Genomic DNA, 14940 nt, shown 5'->3' on the forward strand with positions numbered 1-14940 from the left:
GAGAGGAACTTTGTGAAAAGCGTGCACGATAGTGGGGGGGTCATGTAGAAGGGTGCGATCAACTTGGCTTTTTCTTTTTTATTTTTTTTTTCTGTTCTTGCGGCGCCCACATGTCGCGGTTACTTGTGGGATAAGCGGTTCCTCCAAAGGGGGACTACCTCCCAAGCGCGTCACTGCGCCCGCGAGCTGCACCCTCCCTTTTTGAGGCGCTCCAGGAGTATACCACTCTATCGGGAACCATGCGGGCAGCCCCCTTTTGCAGAAGAGCCAGTTGTTACCTTTTTGCCGGAGCACCCTTTGCGCGCGGCCAGTTGTGTAAAAAAGTGGGAACAATTGTAGAGGAGACTTACAGGGGAGACTTACAGGGGAGACTCACAGGGGAGACTCACAGGGGAGACTCACAGGGGAGACTCACAGGGGAGACTCACAGGGGAGACTCACAGGGGAGACTCACAGGGGAGACTCACAGGGGAGACTCACAGGGGAGACTTACAGGGGAGACTCACAGGGGAGGGTCCCCACAAGTGAGGGGCGACGAAATGGAGCGGGCGATCCGCTTCGCTGTGCAGGAACGCCGCGTAAAACAAATTGTGTAAAAAAGAGTTGCACACGAGGGGATAAGCGGTTAAGGGGTTAGGCGGTTAAGGGGTTAGGCGGCTAATCGGTTAAGCGGTTAGGCGGCTAATCGGTTAAGCGGCTATACAGCTAAACGGCCAAACCGCTCATCCGCTCATCCGCTCAACCGCTCATCCGCTCAACCGCTCATCCGCTCATCCGCTCATCCGCTCATCCGCTCATCCGCTCATCCGCTCAACCGCTCATCCGCTCATCCGCTCAACCGCTCATCCGCTCATCCGCTCATCCGCTCAACCGCTCATCCGCTCATCCGCTCATCCGCTCATCCGCTCAACCGCTCATCCGCTCATCCGCTCATCCGCTCATCCGCTCATCCGCTCAACCGCTCATCCGAACAACCGCCCCCGAGGCGCCGTCCACGGGCCCGTTGAGCACGGACAAGTAGTCCGCCGGCGAGATGCTGCCGTGCAGGAGGTTCTTCAAGACAACCTCGTAGTTGGAGCAGGGCCAGAAGACGAGGCACTTGGCGCTGACTTGGATCTTTTCCCGCTCGGTCATATTTTTCCGCATCATCTTTTCACAAGTGTATCGGTACGACGTGGGCGCCAAACAAAAGCTCAGCGTTTCTTTCCATCCGATAGGGCAGCTAAAGGAGTAGTCTCTTTTACAGTCCCTAACACAGGGGTAGGACACATGGCACATCCTTTCGAAGTTTTTTTTCTCCTCCTCCATAAGGTTGCCTTTGAAAATGTAGTTGTGTCTGCACCTACCGTTGTAACTCTCAGAGGGGGTGCATTCCTTCTCGCTCACGGGGAGCCACAATTGGGGACAAACGGCATGGTAGTCCTTTTCGCACGATTTAACACATGGATAATTGAATTGGCACTTGTGTTCGTACGTCTGTTTCATTGCTTCATCGAGGTGCTTTAGGTAAATTCTCTTTTCGCAATTTCCAGAGTAGCTACTTGTGGCGAGGCAGTACCCATCTGCCCCTTCGACCCATCCAGATGGGCACAAAACGGAGTAATCATGAACGCATTTTTTTTTACATGGCCATCTGACCTCACACAGGTTAGAGTAAATGGCCTTCTCCTTACTGGTCATGTTGCTGAATTTTATTTTTCCTATGCATTTTCCTGTGTAGCTCTCCGGGGATTTGCAAAAACCACCCTGCTGCTGCTCCTCCTCCATAAGCCAATCAATGGGGCACACGGAGCCTTCAAAGTTTTGGACGCACTTATAATCGCACTTCCAAAATAGGGAACACTTCCTTTCCATTTGCATTTTTTCATCCTCCTGTAAATTGTTCTTCACTTCCTTTTCGCATGGACCGATGTACGACTCTGGGGCGACGCAAACCGTTTCATCCGTCTCGCTTACCTTCCAGTTTAATGGGCACCTTTGTGTGTAATCCCGCACGCAGTTTTTCACCTCCGACAGGGACTCCTTCAACACTTCGAGTGGCACGTCCACTTTGGTGGAGAGCCCCAGCTGGGAGATGATGCTTCTCTTGCCGTCCCGGTTTGCGGCGCTGAGCGAGTCCGTCTTCAGTTGGGCGTTTTCCTCATTGGCCGCTTTCACCGCTTTTGCCGCTTTTGCCGCTTCTGCCCCTTTTGCCGCCTCGTCCTGCTCCCGCTTCTTCAAGCACAGGCTTTCCAGCTGCTCCCTAACTTTTGCGTCCGCCTCGCCTTTGAACTCCTGTTCGATCATGCCGATGCACTTCGCGTATTCCTCCTCTGGGGAGACGCCTGTCCCCCCCCCAATTTGACTATCCCCCTGTTGGTCACTTGACTGGGTTCCCATTTCCTCCTTCCCCTGCTCTTTGCTTTCCACGTGCAGCTTCTTTCTCAAAGAGTCGAAGTTGTACTTTCGTATTTTTCTGTCCCCGCGTTGGTGAACCTCCTCATTTTGTTCCCTTTTGAGCGAAATTTCGTTTTTGCCTCCCGCGATTACCTCACCAGAGCAACTCTGGAAGACAACGCAGAGGGTGAGACAAACAAAGGCGAACCAGACAGAGGAAAACCAAACAAATGTGAGCCGTTTCGCCATCGCGACATGCAAATGGAGATACGCTTGAAGGCGTAGCGATGTGTGCACACGGGCTGACAAGTGCGACTTTTTACCTGAACGGGTCAGGCAGAAAGTGCGCGGAAAAAAGTGAAGACAAAAAGGGGTTACATACAAACAGGGTGGGAATATGTAGAAGAATGCGTTGCTATGTGCGTCTCTTCCTCCATGTGGACATGCGCTTGCACAGAATGGAGACCCCCTTACTGTGGTAGCGTGCATGTGCAGAGCCCCCAATTGAACATCCCCGTGCAAGGTTTTTCCTACAGTGGTTCACCTCACAGCGGTATGTAGTTACACGTGGTGAAAAAAAAAAGAATTGTCGCGGCGAATCAGCCCCGCGAATGAAAACACACCAGTGCTGCAATTCAGAGTGGACCTCCCTACGGGGAATGTGCAAAAAGGTGAGCACACCTTTTTAAAGTCTACGTGCCTTTTCGGGTGAGGCGACAGTTCTGTGCTGCCCCCAGCGCTCTCCCCACCATGCGAACAGGTGTGAATGTGCGTGCGTTCCCCTCTTGGCAGTTTCATCTGGCATCCCATTGGCACTCCCCCTTGGAAGTCTCATTTGACAGTCCCACCTACGCTGCCACGCCAGCAGCGCCTTCTCATCATAAGTTTCAAAATGATTAAACTCGTAGATATACACATTTGGGGGGAATTAAAGTTTGGTACAAAAACATAAAAAAAAAAAAAAAATTTAAATGGATCATCAGCGACAGGCAATTAAAAATAATTCTTAAAAATGATAATTAAAAAGAAGAAGAAAATTACGAAGATGAGGATTCCGTATTGGTACAGGGTGTACCTGAGGCTGAGCACTCTGGAGACCTTCTTAAACTGCGTGGTGGAGAAGTGGGGGGGGGCGAAGTTAATAAGTGGGGGAGACGTAGTTAAGAAGTGGGGGAGGCGTAATGGCGGCGTGGCGGGAAGACTTCGGACCATTTTTCCACCGAGCAAGTTCCCCCAAACTGCGCCGCGACACACTCAAACAGACGTGTGGACGCATTCCCACACGGAACCGCAACTCTGGAGTACCTTCTCCGACTCGTACTTCAAGTTGAAGGCTTTCCGTCCGACGTCTGAATGGGGAGGAGGGGCAAGTGGGAGGTGTAAGGGGGGGACCTCTCTGCACACGTGTCTACAACTGCAAAGAGGCACAAACGAACGGGGGTTGCCACGCAACTGCGCTGCGGTGAGTAGACGGACCTTCCAGATTCTCCCCACGCAGGAGGATATCGTCTATGTTCTTCCTCATTATGCTGCTGACTTCGTTCAGGCTTTCGTTAAGCTTTTTAATGGCGATGTTGGAGCGGGGGTCCTTGTACTCCTGTTTGATTTTTGAAATTTTTCTATCTTGGCAGGGGGGATGGGCCAAAGGGGGGGCGGTGAAGTGATGCGCAGTGAAAAGGGGGAGTGCAGTGAAAAGGGGGTGCGCAATGAAAGGAGATGGACCATGGGAGGTACTACACACCACCGTCCAACTTGCGCCGCAAAATTATTTTCACTTTCGACATGTAATGGCGGCATACCGAATTTGATGAAGGAGTAGGGCTTCTCGATCGTCTCAATGATGGACCTGTAATCTATCGAGTGGGTCCCATACTGGATCATCAGCTCTGTGCGGGGGGGGTGGGGAATTCAACATGGGGGTATACAAAAGAACACGAAGGGAGCGACAAGAGGGAAACAACACGATAGACGCTACGCGAGGGAAGCCACGCGAGGAGGCCCCATATTGCAACCTTCATTGAACTGCTTGCAAATGTCGTTTAAAAATAAAAAGGCTAATTTCTTCGGGTAGGTGACGGGGAAAACGGCGATGTAGGCTATTCCATTTTCGATGAGGAAGCTGAAAGGGGGGGGATAAAACGGAGGTTAACAGGTGGGGGAGCGGCGTCTTATGGGGGAGCGGTGTCTTATGGGCGAGGGTCAAAGTAGTAGCAGCGGAAGTGGCAGAGAAAGCAGCAGCGGAAGCAGAGGAGGAGAGCCCTTCGGCACGGGGTTAACTACAATTTGCTTGGTCCACTTCCCTGCGGTGGAGCATTTAGGGGGCCATCTCAATTTGCCGTTGGAGCCATTCTGCTCATTTTTGTGCTAATCCGTTTTGCCGCGATAAGTGTGATTCTGTTAAGCTATCTGCTGTTGGCTCGCCGCTAACCGCTCACCGCTACCCCGCTGCTACCCCGCCGCTCCTACGCTACCCCGACGCTACCCCGACGCACTTACTGGTAGTTGAACTGGTTGGACGTCACGGTGGACAAGCTGGGGAAGGAGTGCAGCCTCTTACATAATTTTTTCAACTCTATTTTGTGCGCAATATTTTTGGACTCGCTGTTCGTTTCGACCAAAGTCATGCCGTCGCTGACTCTACACAGCAGTACCACATCGCACATTTTTCTCCGCGCTTTTAGTCAAATGGGTGTTGGTTCAGTGGGATGGTAAAGTAAAGGAAAGCAATGTGGTCTCTTCAAACGAGGTGATGCGAAGGAAAAAAAAAATTTATGCTTTCTTTGTACACATGGTATGTGCAGATGGGGGGTAAAAAAAAAAAAAAAAAAGAGAGAGGAGGGGGAGATACAAACATGTGTGTCGATGAGTACACATTCAGAGTGCAACTCGCATGTTCTCTTTTTTGCAAATCATTATGTTTATGCAAATTTTCGAGGGATGCAACGCGCCGGTCAATCTGCTTATCCGGGGATGCCTTCATGCGGGTGAGTTCATGTTAGCGTGGCAGGACGGGGAAACTGGGAAAAATGCGAAAAGGGGAATTCATCATATGCGTTGTTTTTAAGTTGGCCTGCAGCAAACGCGCCCATCTGGAGAACGCCCCCGTCCGCTTCGTTGAAGAGACCAAGCAAAGGGAATGTTCAAACGATTTCTTTCGCGCAGCGGTGAGGGGGAAAAAACGTACAAAATGGTGAGCGGGAAAAAAAAAAAAAAAAAAAAAAAAGTTACGTGGCATGGAGCGCAGTGGAGTATTCCTCCCTTCGTGGTATATGCAAGATGTTTATTCCAAACGGTCGACCTCAACTGACACTCGCTCGTCGCAAAATTCACCAGTTCAACGCCGCCCAGTTGCTTTGCCAAAAAAAATGTATGCGCGGCACGTATTTTATTTTCCCGCATGCGTAAAAAGGGGAAGCGGCAAAAAGTGGCCATTTCTCATATCCTCTTAAAAGAGCAACAATATCTACCGCTGCAGTGGGGACTGTTTGCCACGGCAGCTGCTTCTTTTTTTTTTTTTTTTTTTTTTTTTTGGCCCATGTTAGCCCTCCCACTCTGGCGAACGCTCAAAGGAAAAACATATTCCTAACAGGCAAAGGAAATTTCGTCAACTTTTTTTTTTTAACCTGTACGATGTGGCAATTTGAAAGTTCAGGCGAGGGGACAAACTGGAGGGTTCAACGAAGCAGCGCTGTAGTGCTGCAGCGACGCCGCTAATCCAGGCGAGGTGCAGCGTTTAACCCAATAAGACTTCCCCTCACTATACGGCAATGTGTTGACAGTTGGAGGGCGCTAAGGGAGCGGCGCAGAGGGGATACAAAGACACCCCCACCGATTCTCTTTCTTTTCGCAAAAAGGGTTGGTAATTCCCCATGTGAGGGAGACTTAGCTATCTATATACCCATCACGATGGGGAATAAATAACAGCGTTGTGTACCCCCCACACAGGGAGGGGTACCCCTTCAGGGCGTTCTTTTTGGCAAACAAATTGCAAATGGGGAAATCTAGAAACGGGCACACGTCTATGCCAGGTATTTAATAATCAGTGCAATGGCTGATACATTTAAAAAATTAATTATCCAGGGGAGTGTTTTTTTTTTCTTTTTTTGTTTAATAAAATGCAGAGGAAAATTGCCATACGGGCAGAAGCTGCCAGAAATGACAGGGGTAAATTTTTATAATTTCAAAAAATTTAAAAACATTACACACAACTGTGTGTTTGGCGTTTCTTCAGCGAGGAGGCACACATACCCAGTTCGGGGGGGGGCACACGTGACACGCTGAAATTGTTTTTTTTTTTTTTGAAGGCACGGTTTTGTCTGCCCATTCTGCGTGGCTGTGGAGGTGGGGGGTGTCACCCCTCCCATTTGGCAACTTCGCCGATTAGCAGCTTCACCGATTAGCAGCTTCACCGCTTGGCCACTCCCCCCGTCTACTCTTCCAGTTCCTGGAGGTGCGGATGCTCCCCGCCCGAGTCATGTTCTTCAAGCTTATACTCTTCGTCGATTTCGTCGAACGTTCCGGACTTTCTGTGAGCAGGAAAGGGGGCAGGCGCGCGTGTGCAGGTGTGACGGTAAGCGTGTGTGCACGTTGTGGGCACGTTGGCTTGCTCGCAAAGACGCTCAAACGCCGCAAGGACGCCGCAAAATCTCTCGAACGGCGCAGCGCTACCTCAACTTCTGCAGCATCTTGTACTCGTTGTAGTGCTTCTTGCGCTTCTCCTTAAAGTCAATGTTGGCGACGGCTTTGCTCTCCTGCTTCTCCACCAGCTGGTTCAGCTTGTCTATCAGGTCGTCCGCGATGTTGTTTTGCTGAGGGAGGGGCAGCGCGAGGGGCAGCGCGAGGGGCAGCGCGAGCGGGGGTGGTGAAGGAGGAGGCAAAACGAACGAGATGATGACGCAATGCAGACGCGAATACGACGTGGTTACTTGCCCAACCATTCACCGAGCCGTTCACCCAAATGGATCAGTCAAAAGGGTAAAAAAAAAAAAAAAAAAATGCGGCCACGTCAAGCCGCTAACATTTCCAAAAGAAGCAGAGGAGAGTGCAGTGATGTGTCCACCTCCACCCTCTCAGCATTCCGCTGTGGGTAAAACCCTCACCTGCACTTCGCCTTGTCCCTTTGAGTCTCCGAACTTGGAGGCTTCATCTTCCGAAGCGCTATCCTGCGTGAAAGTTGGCCGTTTTAAGAGGACGCTATGGAGTGGGAAGTGACCAGGTGGCGGACTTATGACGAAGCCTCTCCAATGTACACCGTTCGAATTTACAAAACGTTGCTCCAAAATTCGCTACATGTGCATACGCAACGAAGTTACGCCGAATGAAGAACGACGGGGCGCACGCGCCGTACCATCAAAATGAAATTAAAGGGCGTGTTCGGCTCCAGGATTTTCATCCTCGAGCCTCTTTCCTTGTCTTGTTCATTAATGGTGACTTCATCCCATGATATGGTTTTTTTTCTGAACAAGTCAGGCGAAAGGAGAAAAAAAGGGGGAAGAAATATTTGCGCAAAAGTTGAGCAAAATGTAAGTGGGACTACTCACGTTGGTGTACACCGCCTCTCCAGTCTACATAAGCGTGATGGTGCACTCTCCAAATGGCACTCCCCAAATGGCACTCCCCAAATGGCGCTCTCCAAATGGCACTCCCCAAATGGCACTCCCCAAATGGCGCTCTCCAAATGGCACTCCCCAAATGGCACTCCCCAAATGGCACTCCCCAAATGGAACTCCCCGCATGGAACTCCCCAAATGGCACTCCCCAAATGGCACTCCCCAAATGGCACTCCCCAAATGGAACTCCCCAAATGGAACTCCCCAAATGGCACTACCCCTCCTCCCTTACGTAACCGTTTTGTCGATTTTCTTTTTCATCCTTTGTCTTTTTGTTTCATGTTCTTTCCTGCTGGGCGGGTCTACTCGAAGGTCTTAAACGAAATTAGGAGAAACGGGAAAATGGCATGCTCCCCTTGTGCATGTAGGTGTACATGCGTGCATGTCAGCAGTAACTCGCGAGCGTGACGTGTGGAAGGGGGGGACTGGCGTATGGCTCCTCAGTCACTTGGCCAAGGTCACATGGGTGGGGAAGCATATGCACGTGCGTATGCATGTGAGTGTATGCATAAGAGTGTATGCATAAGAGTGTACATGTGAGGGTATGCTTATGACTGTGTACGTCACTGTATATATGCGTATGTGCCCATGTAGAGGGACGCACTTGGGAGAAAAAACGCTGCAGCAATCTTCTTCCAATTCAAACGCACAAAAAAAAAGTTCGACGGGATGAAGCAATCTCTTGCAGGCAAGTAACGTGGGACGCGTATGTATTATATGTCACTCTTAAGAGGACGTAGCACAGTGGGTACATGAGGAATGCAAATTTTTTACGGCTTGCAAAATGGATGGAAGTGTGGCAGTGCATACGTTTATCCGGTGACTGACTGCTCGAGCCCCCTTCAGGTTCATCGTTTTTACGCGTACAGCGTATGTACGAAAAAAAAAAAAAAAAAAAAAAAAAAAATTAGCAAACGGGGGGAAGAAGCGAATGTGACATAGATGCTGACGTGTTTTTAATTTGTTTACGAAGCAAACGTTTGTGCGGCGTCGCTATTTTTGCGGTACCTCGGTATGGCCGCTTCTCACCGCGGGGATAAGTTAAAAAGAAGGGTTATGGGCGGGGTTATTATCCCATCCCCCCCCTCTGAGGAAGCCGCATCACTCATCACCTATTTGGTGCCCTTCCTGCGGGGGGGACACCCCTCCATACGCTGTACACACTGTAAGACATTCCTTCCCCCCACAGCGCACAGCTCAGTGACTGGCAGGGATACTCACAGGCACTCACAGGCACTCCCAAATGGTTAGCCCCTCATGCACAGACGCGTTACATGTCGGCGTCCATCAGGTTAGATGTGCTCCCAAATGGGTCCCTTTGCTTTCTCCCCTTTATGTGTTAGTCCTTTCCATTGGGAGGGGGGAAGGTGGGGTGTGCCCCCCCTCGTTTAACATTGCTCATCGTACCTCATCTTAGCCGCCCCCCCACACCGCACTGCTCGCACTCATTCATCGCAAGCGCACTGGGTGTCGTACTAACCGGGTGCTTAAATTCGTCACCCCCCTCCCCTTGGCCGCTTCCTCCAACGTGTGAGTGGTTCGATGTTGCCAACACCATCACAATGATTGGATTAGAGATGAGCACATTTTGCAGTCGCGCGAGCCAATAAACGTGCTGCGCATCTCTGTGGATACTTCCCCTGGGGAAGTGTATGCCTTTACGAAAAAGGAAAGAACTGATCACTGTGTGGATGGTGCCACCAGGAGGGAGGGGGGCAAAGGAAAAAGTCTTTTACGTAGAACGGGAGTTCGTCTTGATTTCCCTTTTTTTTTTACATCACTTTTTTGTTTATGAAATAGCCTCCACCATTTTGACATCCCCATAAGGCTGGTTCTTTTTCAAATGTAAAGTGGCCTGAACAGGCAGGCGCATAGGTGAGAGAGCCACCCGATTGTCTGCTTACGAGGCACTACAGTGAGGTGAGCCAAAAGGTCAGGGAGGCACATATCCTGTGGGGCAGCCTCCCCCCAAAAAAGGAGTTAACCTGATGGGAAAACTCCCAAAATGGCATAAGCTGTGAGGTACGTTTGAAAGGTACTGCCGAGTGGGACTCGGGCTCCTCTTTGCAGAGCAGAATCGATTTGAGATGAACACACAGGAAATGCTTCTCCCCTAATGGGGAAGTGACACACACACATGCCACAAAAATGGGACTACTTTTTAAATGGTAATAAAAATGATCAACTGCAGAGCAACTTGGGGGAGTTCCTCCTCAGTGGGTTGCTAACTTGTGAACACCATTGGGTTGCATATGATCTGGGGGAAAACACTCCATGTATCTCTATATCACCACTGTGGCTTTCCTTTATGGTACGCTTATATTTGAATAGAAAAACTTCGTAGGGTTTTTTCCACGGCATCGCATAGAACAATCTGATGTCCTCCCCCTCTTCTGCCTCTTTCTGAGCTGAGCGGTACCCCTCTCAGCAGCGGTTTCCGCACATGTGTATATGTACGCTTAAATGGACGAACGATAATGCGCCTATTTTGTTTAGCTGCAACATGAGAAGGGGGGGTGTCTTTTCCGTGGGGTTTACTCGGAGTTTTTTTTTTTTTTTTTACCCTATTCGTACGTTCATTCCGCGCAAAAGGGCAACGTCGCCTCTCGCCCGGACAGCTCCAAGGCGGGATGCCACCTCAATGGTGGGGGCCCCCTCATAAAGAAGTTTCCCAGCAAAGTGACGCTGCGAAATGACTTCACCTGTCGAGCATCCGCGGGGTGTAAAAAGGCCTCGCCGCGACCTGCGGACGTGCAAGAAGAGGTCCGCTTGACAAATAACTGTCGGGGGGGCTGCAACGAGGTCAGCCGTCCGTCGCTCCGCCCGCGCAACTCCGGCCTGACGCAAGCACGTATGTGCGTATGTGCTTATGCGCTTAGCCGATTATACACGTATGCTCCTATGCACCTATGTATGTACAATGTGCATCTTCGCGCGCTCCCATGCGCACGCGGTCGCTGCCGAATGAGGAGCTACTTGCTCTGCTCGACTGCAAGTGGAGGAGGCACTTTTGCGCAGAGCCGAAGTGCATTTTTTTTTTTTTTCACCCTATTCGTACGTTCATGCTGCACGCCAAATCGCTTTCCCCTTTACCTCCTCTTTTTCCCATCGAGCAGAATTAAATCTGCCAAGAGGGTTTTACAAGCCATTGTTGTTTGCACCAAAGTAAAGCAGATCCAGTGAGTGGACATTTTTTTTTTTAAGGGGGGACCCTCACGGTATGTTTTTTTTTCCCCATAGGGGTTGCGAAGCTGCCACCCTCCCGTGTGAAGGATCTTCCCCCCCTTGATGAACGCACCGGTTTATCTCCTCAACAAGGCTAGCATCTTTTCTACCTTGTCACCACACGGGAAAAAGGTCATTCCCCGTCCCACACGTCCCTTGCGGCACATGCCACGCAACACCGGCAGCCTGAAGCACAAGTGAACCATGGCGAACGCCGAGTTGGTGGACGCGGGGTGCTTCATCACCCAGATGAACGAGTTGCTGCTAATAGACCCCCTCTACCTAAACTGCGCCATGACGAATTACTGCAACAGTTACCTAAGTGGAAAGGAGGAACTGCTGCCGAGGGAGAGGCTAAATGGGATTTACTTTAAAAATGCAAAGCCGGGGCTATGGTCATCCTTTGCCATTCGAGAGAACAGCCAGGCGCATTTGAAGAAGACGGCCAAGCAAGAAACCGAAACGGACGCAGCAAATAGGAACGATAAGAACACGTATAATAATATAAGAAACGAAATGGTCCTCTCATTCGTATGTTTTAATAATACAAATTATATGCACCAATATTTAACCGTGGAAGAGGTAGATAAGCTACACTGGGAACGGATGGAGCCAAGTGAGGGTCACCCAGGAGTGGGTCCAACAGACAAGTGTAGCAGCACTGTTGATGGGGATTCCAAAAATGAGAAAGTGGCGAACTTTCATAACGATAGGAGTGAACTTCTCCCTCTGGAAAATTATTTTACAAACGTTTTAACCATCGAAAGTGGGCAGGCTGGCCTGTTTTGCATTGACTCAATAAAGAACAGCGCTGACCTGCTGTTTCAAAAGCACGGGATGAAGAACATCAGCAGTAGGGAACAGCTGGACATTTTATTTAACCAAAATATGAACGATCTGTATCCTTGGTTTGATCAGATTTGCAATTTAACGATGACGTCTTCCGTCGCTGTGGTCGATTTTATGGGCATGCCCATTGGCTGTGTTTGCCTGTCCAGCTCGGACTGCGTTGTTAACTACTTGTGCGAGGTGGTACGCGACGAAGTCACCGACGAGGTGTGGGCCATTCGCGTTAACTTCCTGGCGCCCCTGAAGTGAGGGGCCTCGCGTAGCAGCCGCGGGGAGGCGGTTTTTACGTTCACTCGTACGTATATGTGTGTTTATTTGGGCATTTATTTGTGCATTTATTTGCGCCTTTATTTGTACGTTTATTTGCGCGTTTATTTTTACGCTTACCTTTTGCGCGGTTAAAATTCACCTGACCCGGTCAGCAAAAACGGTGGAGGCCGCGCGTTGCTCTGAACGAGTAGCCCTCGCCTCTCCATCCCCAAGACCGCCTTTGCACCCCCCGTGTAGTTGTAGTGCCCCCTTTTTTCGTCATTTGTATAGTTACTTTGTCTACCAAGTGAGTAGGAAAAAAATTATTTTGTTTCAATTTGACCGCCCACTGGCAGACCGATTCGTTGCCCAGTTAATAAAAGTGAATGAACGAGCAGCCACGCAAAAAAAAAAAAAAAAAAAAGCAGCAGCAGGAGAAGAAGTGGCCATAACGCACACGCGGCATGTGCGTAGCTCACTTGCGTTGCTCGAAAGGGACGGAGCTAATCCGCCGCGCAGTTCTGCACACCGTTGGGCGTTCGCCGCGTGGGGAAGTCGCAAAAAAAACGAAAAGGTTTTTTTTTTTTCCCTCTAAAGGGAGCGTAAAACATTTCTCACGATGCCACACGTTAGCGGTTAAAATGGACGTGCCTCTTCTTTCATTTGCGAGTGCCGTCTTAGCAGCGTTAGCAGCGTTAGTAGCCAGTTCTCTGTCCACCGCTTAGCAGGCAACCGCGAGCGTGCCAACTGGGCGAACAGCGCACGATCGAAGATGGTCACTGCCGCATAACGGCGCACACGCGAGGCTCGTTTTGCTCCCCCCTACTGGACGCTCATTCATCCCTGTGGGGGCTGCCTCACGTAGGGGAAAAACAGTTGCTCAGATTTTTCCCTTGCATTTTTACGCAGCCCTGAACTATAAGCCTCCCGCACACATCCACCTACCCACACATCGCCAAAATGACCCTCAGGGAGAGGAAGGAGAAGCTCGAAATTGGCACCTACCAAAAGGAAGTCCACGAAGAACTGCAAGCGGCATATGAACAGAGCAAATTTGCCAAGTACGCGCAGGAACAAAATTTCGATACCTTCATATGGGATGGGAAAAAAAACAGTGGAGGCTGCATCGTGCTGGTCGAGGAGAATCATGTGAAGCACTGGAGGGATGAGAAGACCAAGTCGGGAGTTGTGCACAAAGGGATAGACGCGGTTACGTCATTTAAGAAGTTTGTAGGGAAGGAGATTAACCTTCAAGGGGAAGACAGTGATGGGGGGCAAACCATTGGGGGGGTGGAAAAACTAAAACGGTTAGTGGTGAAGGGGAGAAGCAGGAGTAGGAAAGGATGTGATGGGGATAATCTTTGGGTATTTCCCTCTGGGCAGGATGGCGGAGAGGACATCCTCGAGAGAATCGACCAGATAAGGCACGCCATCGCAGAGGTAAGGAGCACCATTAGGAGGAAAATTGACATGCGGGATGGTAAACATGACTGCCCACCTGATGACGTGAGGGATGGGAAACATGGCTGCCCACCTGATGACGTGAGGGATGGGAAACATGGCTGCCCACCTGATGACGTGACAGAGCTGCTTTTAAACTTTGCTCAGCTGCGTAACCATGTTGATGAGCTAACAACCTCAGTAGGAGCACCCGACCCCCGTTTGGGAGGGCAGGGCCAGTTGGATGGACACCTAAAGAGGGGCGACGTTACCTCCGGGGGGGAGGAGCAACACGAACAGGGAATAAAAAACAGTTACGTCCTTCTAGATTGCCAACTGGACGAAAGAGATGAAGAAACGGCGCACCATGAGGGGTATATCTCCCTTAGGAAGCGAAACCTACACACGATGCTGCAGCAGCTGCAAGCCAAAGTGGAGCAGTACGAATGGCTGCTAACAGAAGGGTGTTCCCATGAAAAGGGAGGTGCAGACAAAGGGCAAAGCGCTGGGCACACTCTACTATCCATTGCCATGTTCCTAAACCTATGTATGAGTGAAAATATGGGGAAGCGGATTTTAAATTATATTTATTTACAAAAGATAGAAATGAAGAAATGTAGGCAGTACTTGGCAAATTTGAAAAAGGGGAAGTCGCTTGACATTTTTTGTTCCCATGTTGAGTCTCTCACCAAGGGGGTCCCTCGCGAAGAAGACCCCGCCACGTTTGTGGATAAGCTCTTTCGCATAAATCTGACGCCACAAAACGAGCAGGTGTTGGCGCTGTACAAGCGGCTGCTGCACAGCGAGCTGGGCGTCGACTTGATGTTGCGCGAGGTGGAGGCGGTGAATGGTGCAGTTGAGAGGGTATGTCATAAATTGGAGGGGGGAGGCGATATTAGGAGGGATTACGCGGGGTGAGCGGTATAGACTGCGCTTTCGGCTGCGCTCCCCTGGGGAGAAAATGCCACCCCCATGGTGTTTGCCCCCCGTCCGGCATGATCACACTGCACGAACAAGGGGGGTAGCCTTACATGGAGGGGTTATTTACATATGACAAGTGGAGCCACGCGCAGATATGCGCATGTGCGAGTTTTTTTTTTTTTTTTTTTTTTTTACAAAAATGAAGTTAGACACGGAAAAAAAAAAAAAAAAACTCTAAAACAAGTAGCCAGCGCTATGATGAGCGGGAGGA

General features: G+C 50.2%; 5 protein-coding genes across 5 annotated transcripts, besides 4 other annotated features; 2 read left to right on the forward strand and 3 right to left on the reverse strand.

Moving 5' to 3' along the window:
• Positions 1-954: 954 nt before the first annotated feature.
• On the reverse strand, positions 955-2625 carry PVX_095225 (hypothetical protein, conserved; the record flags this gene model as incomplete). Its single annotated transcript, XM_001614461.1, has 1 exon — positions 955-2625. One exon carries the CDS (start codon positions 2623-2625, stop codon positions 955-957), a length of 1671 nt encoding a protein of 556 aa, XP_001614511.1.
• A 633-nt stretch (positions 2626-3258) lies between these two features.
• PVX_095230 (vesicle transport protein Sec22, putative) lies at positions 3259-5527 on the reverse strand. Its single transcript, XM_001614462.1, has 5 exons — positions 4873-5527; positions 4389-4495; positions 4176-4262; positions 3682-3999; positions 3259-3483 (listed from the first exon to the last, which is right to left on the reverse strand). The coding sequence occupies exons 1-4, from the start codon at positions 5037-5039 to the stop codon at positions 3785-3787; spliced, it is 576 nt and encodes a 191-aa protein (XP_001614512.1). The 5' UTR covers positions 5040-5527; the 3' UTR covers positions 3259-3483; positions 3682-3784.
• A 957-nt stretch (positions 5528-6484) lies between these two features.
• Positions 6485-8848, reverse strand: PVX_095235 (hypothetical protein, conserved). The gene is made up of 5 exons (XM_001614463.1): positions 8218-8848; positions 7724-7832; positions 7476-7538; positions 7045-7184; positions 6485-6902 (listed from the first exon to the last, which is right to left on the reverse strand). The coding sequence occupies exons 1-5, from the start codon at positions 8244-8246 to the stop codon at positions 6806-6808; spliced, it is 438 nt and encodes a 145-aa protein (XP_001614513.1). The 5' UTR covers positions 8247-8848; the 3' UTR covers positions 6485-6805.
• Positions 8719-8753: a microsatellite.
• A 29-nt stretch (positions 8849-8877) lies between the features above and the next one.
• Positions 8878-8950: a microsatellite.
• A 1635-nt stretch (positions 8951-10585) lies between these two features.
• Positions 10586-10624: a microsatellite.
• A 391-nt stretch (positions 10625-11015) lies between these two features.
• Positions 11016-11061: a microsatellite.
• Positions 11053-12308, forward strand: PVX_095240 (hypothetical protein, conserved; the record flags this gene model as incomplete). The annotated part of the gene is made up of 1 exon (XM_001614464.1): positions 11053-12308. Exon 1 carries the CDS (start codon positions 11415-11417, stop codon positions 12306-12308), a length of 894 nt encoding a protein of 297 aa, XP_001614514.1. The 5' UTR covers positions 11053-11414.
• A 960-nt stretch (positions 12309-13268) lies between these two features.
• PVX_095245 (hypothetical protein, conserved) lies at positions 13269-14666 on the forward strand (the record flags this gene model as incomplete). The annotated part of the gene is made up of 1 exon (XM_001614465.1): positions 13269-14666. The coding sequence occupies one exon, from the start codon at positions 13269-13271 to the stop codon at positions 14664-14666; it is 1398 nt and encodes a 465-aa protein (XP_001614515.1).
• Between the last annotated feature and the right edge of the window lie 274 nt (positions 14667-14940).

The sequence above is a fragment of the Plasmodium vivax genome, chromosome 8 (genome assembly GCF_000002415.2).
Source record: "Plasmodium vivax chromosome 8, whole genome shotgun sequence".
In the NCBI taxonomy this organism is placed as follows: Eukaryota; Apicomplexa; class Aconoidasida; order Haemosporida; family Plasmodiidae; genus Plasmodium; species Plasmodium vivax.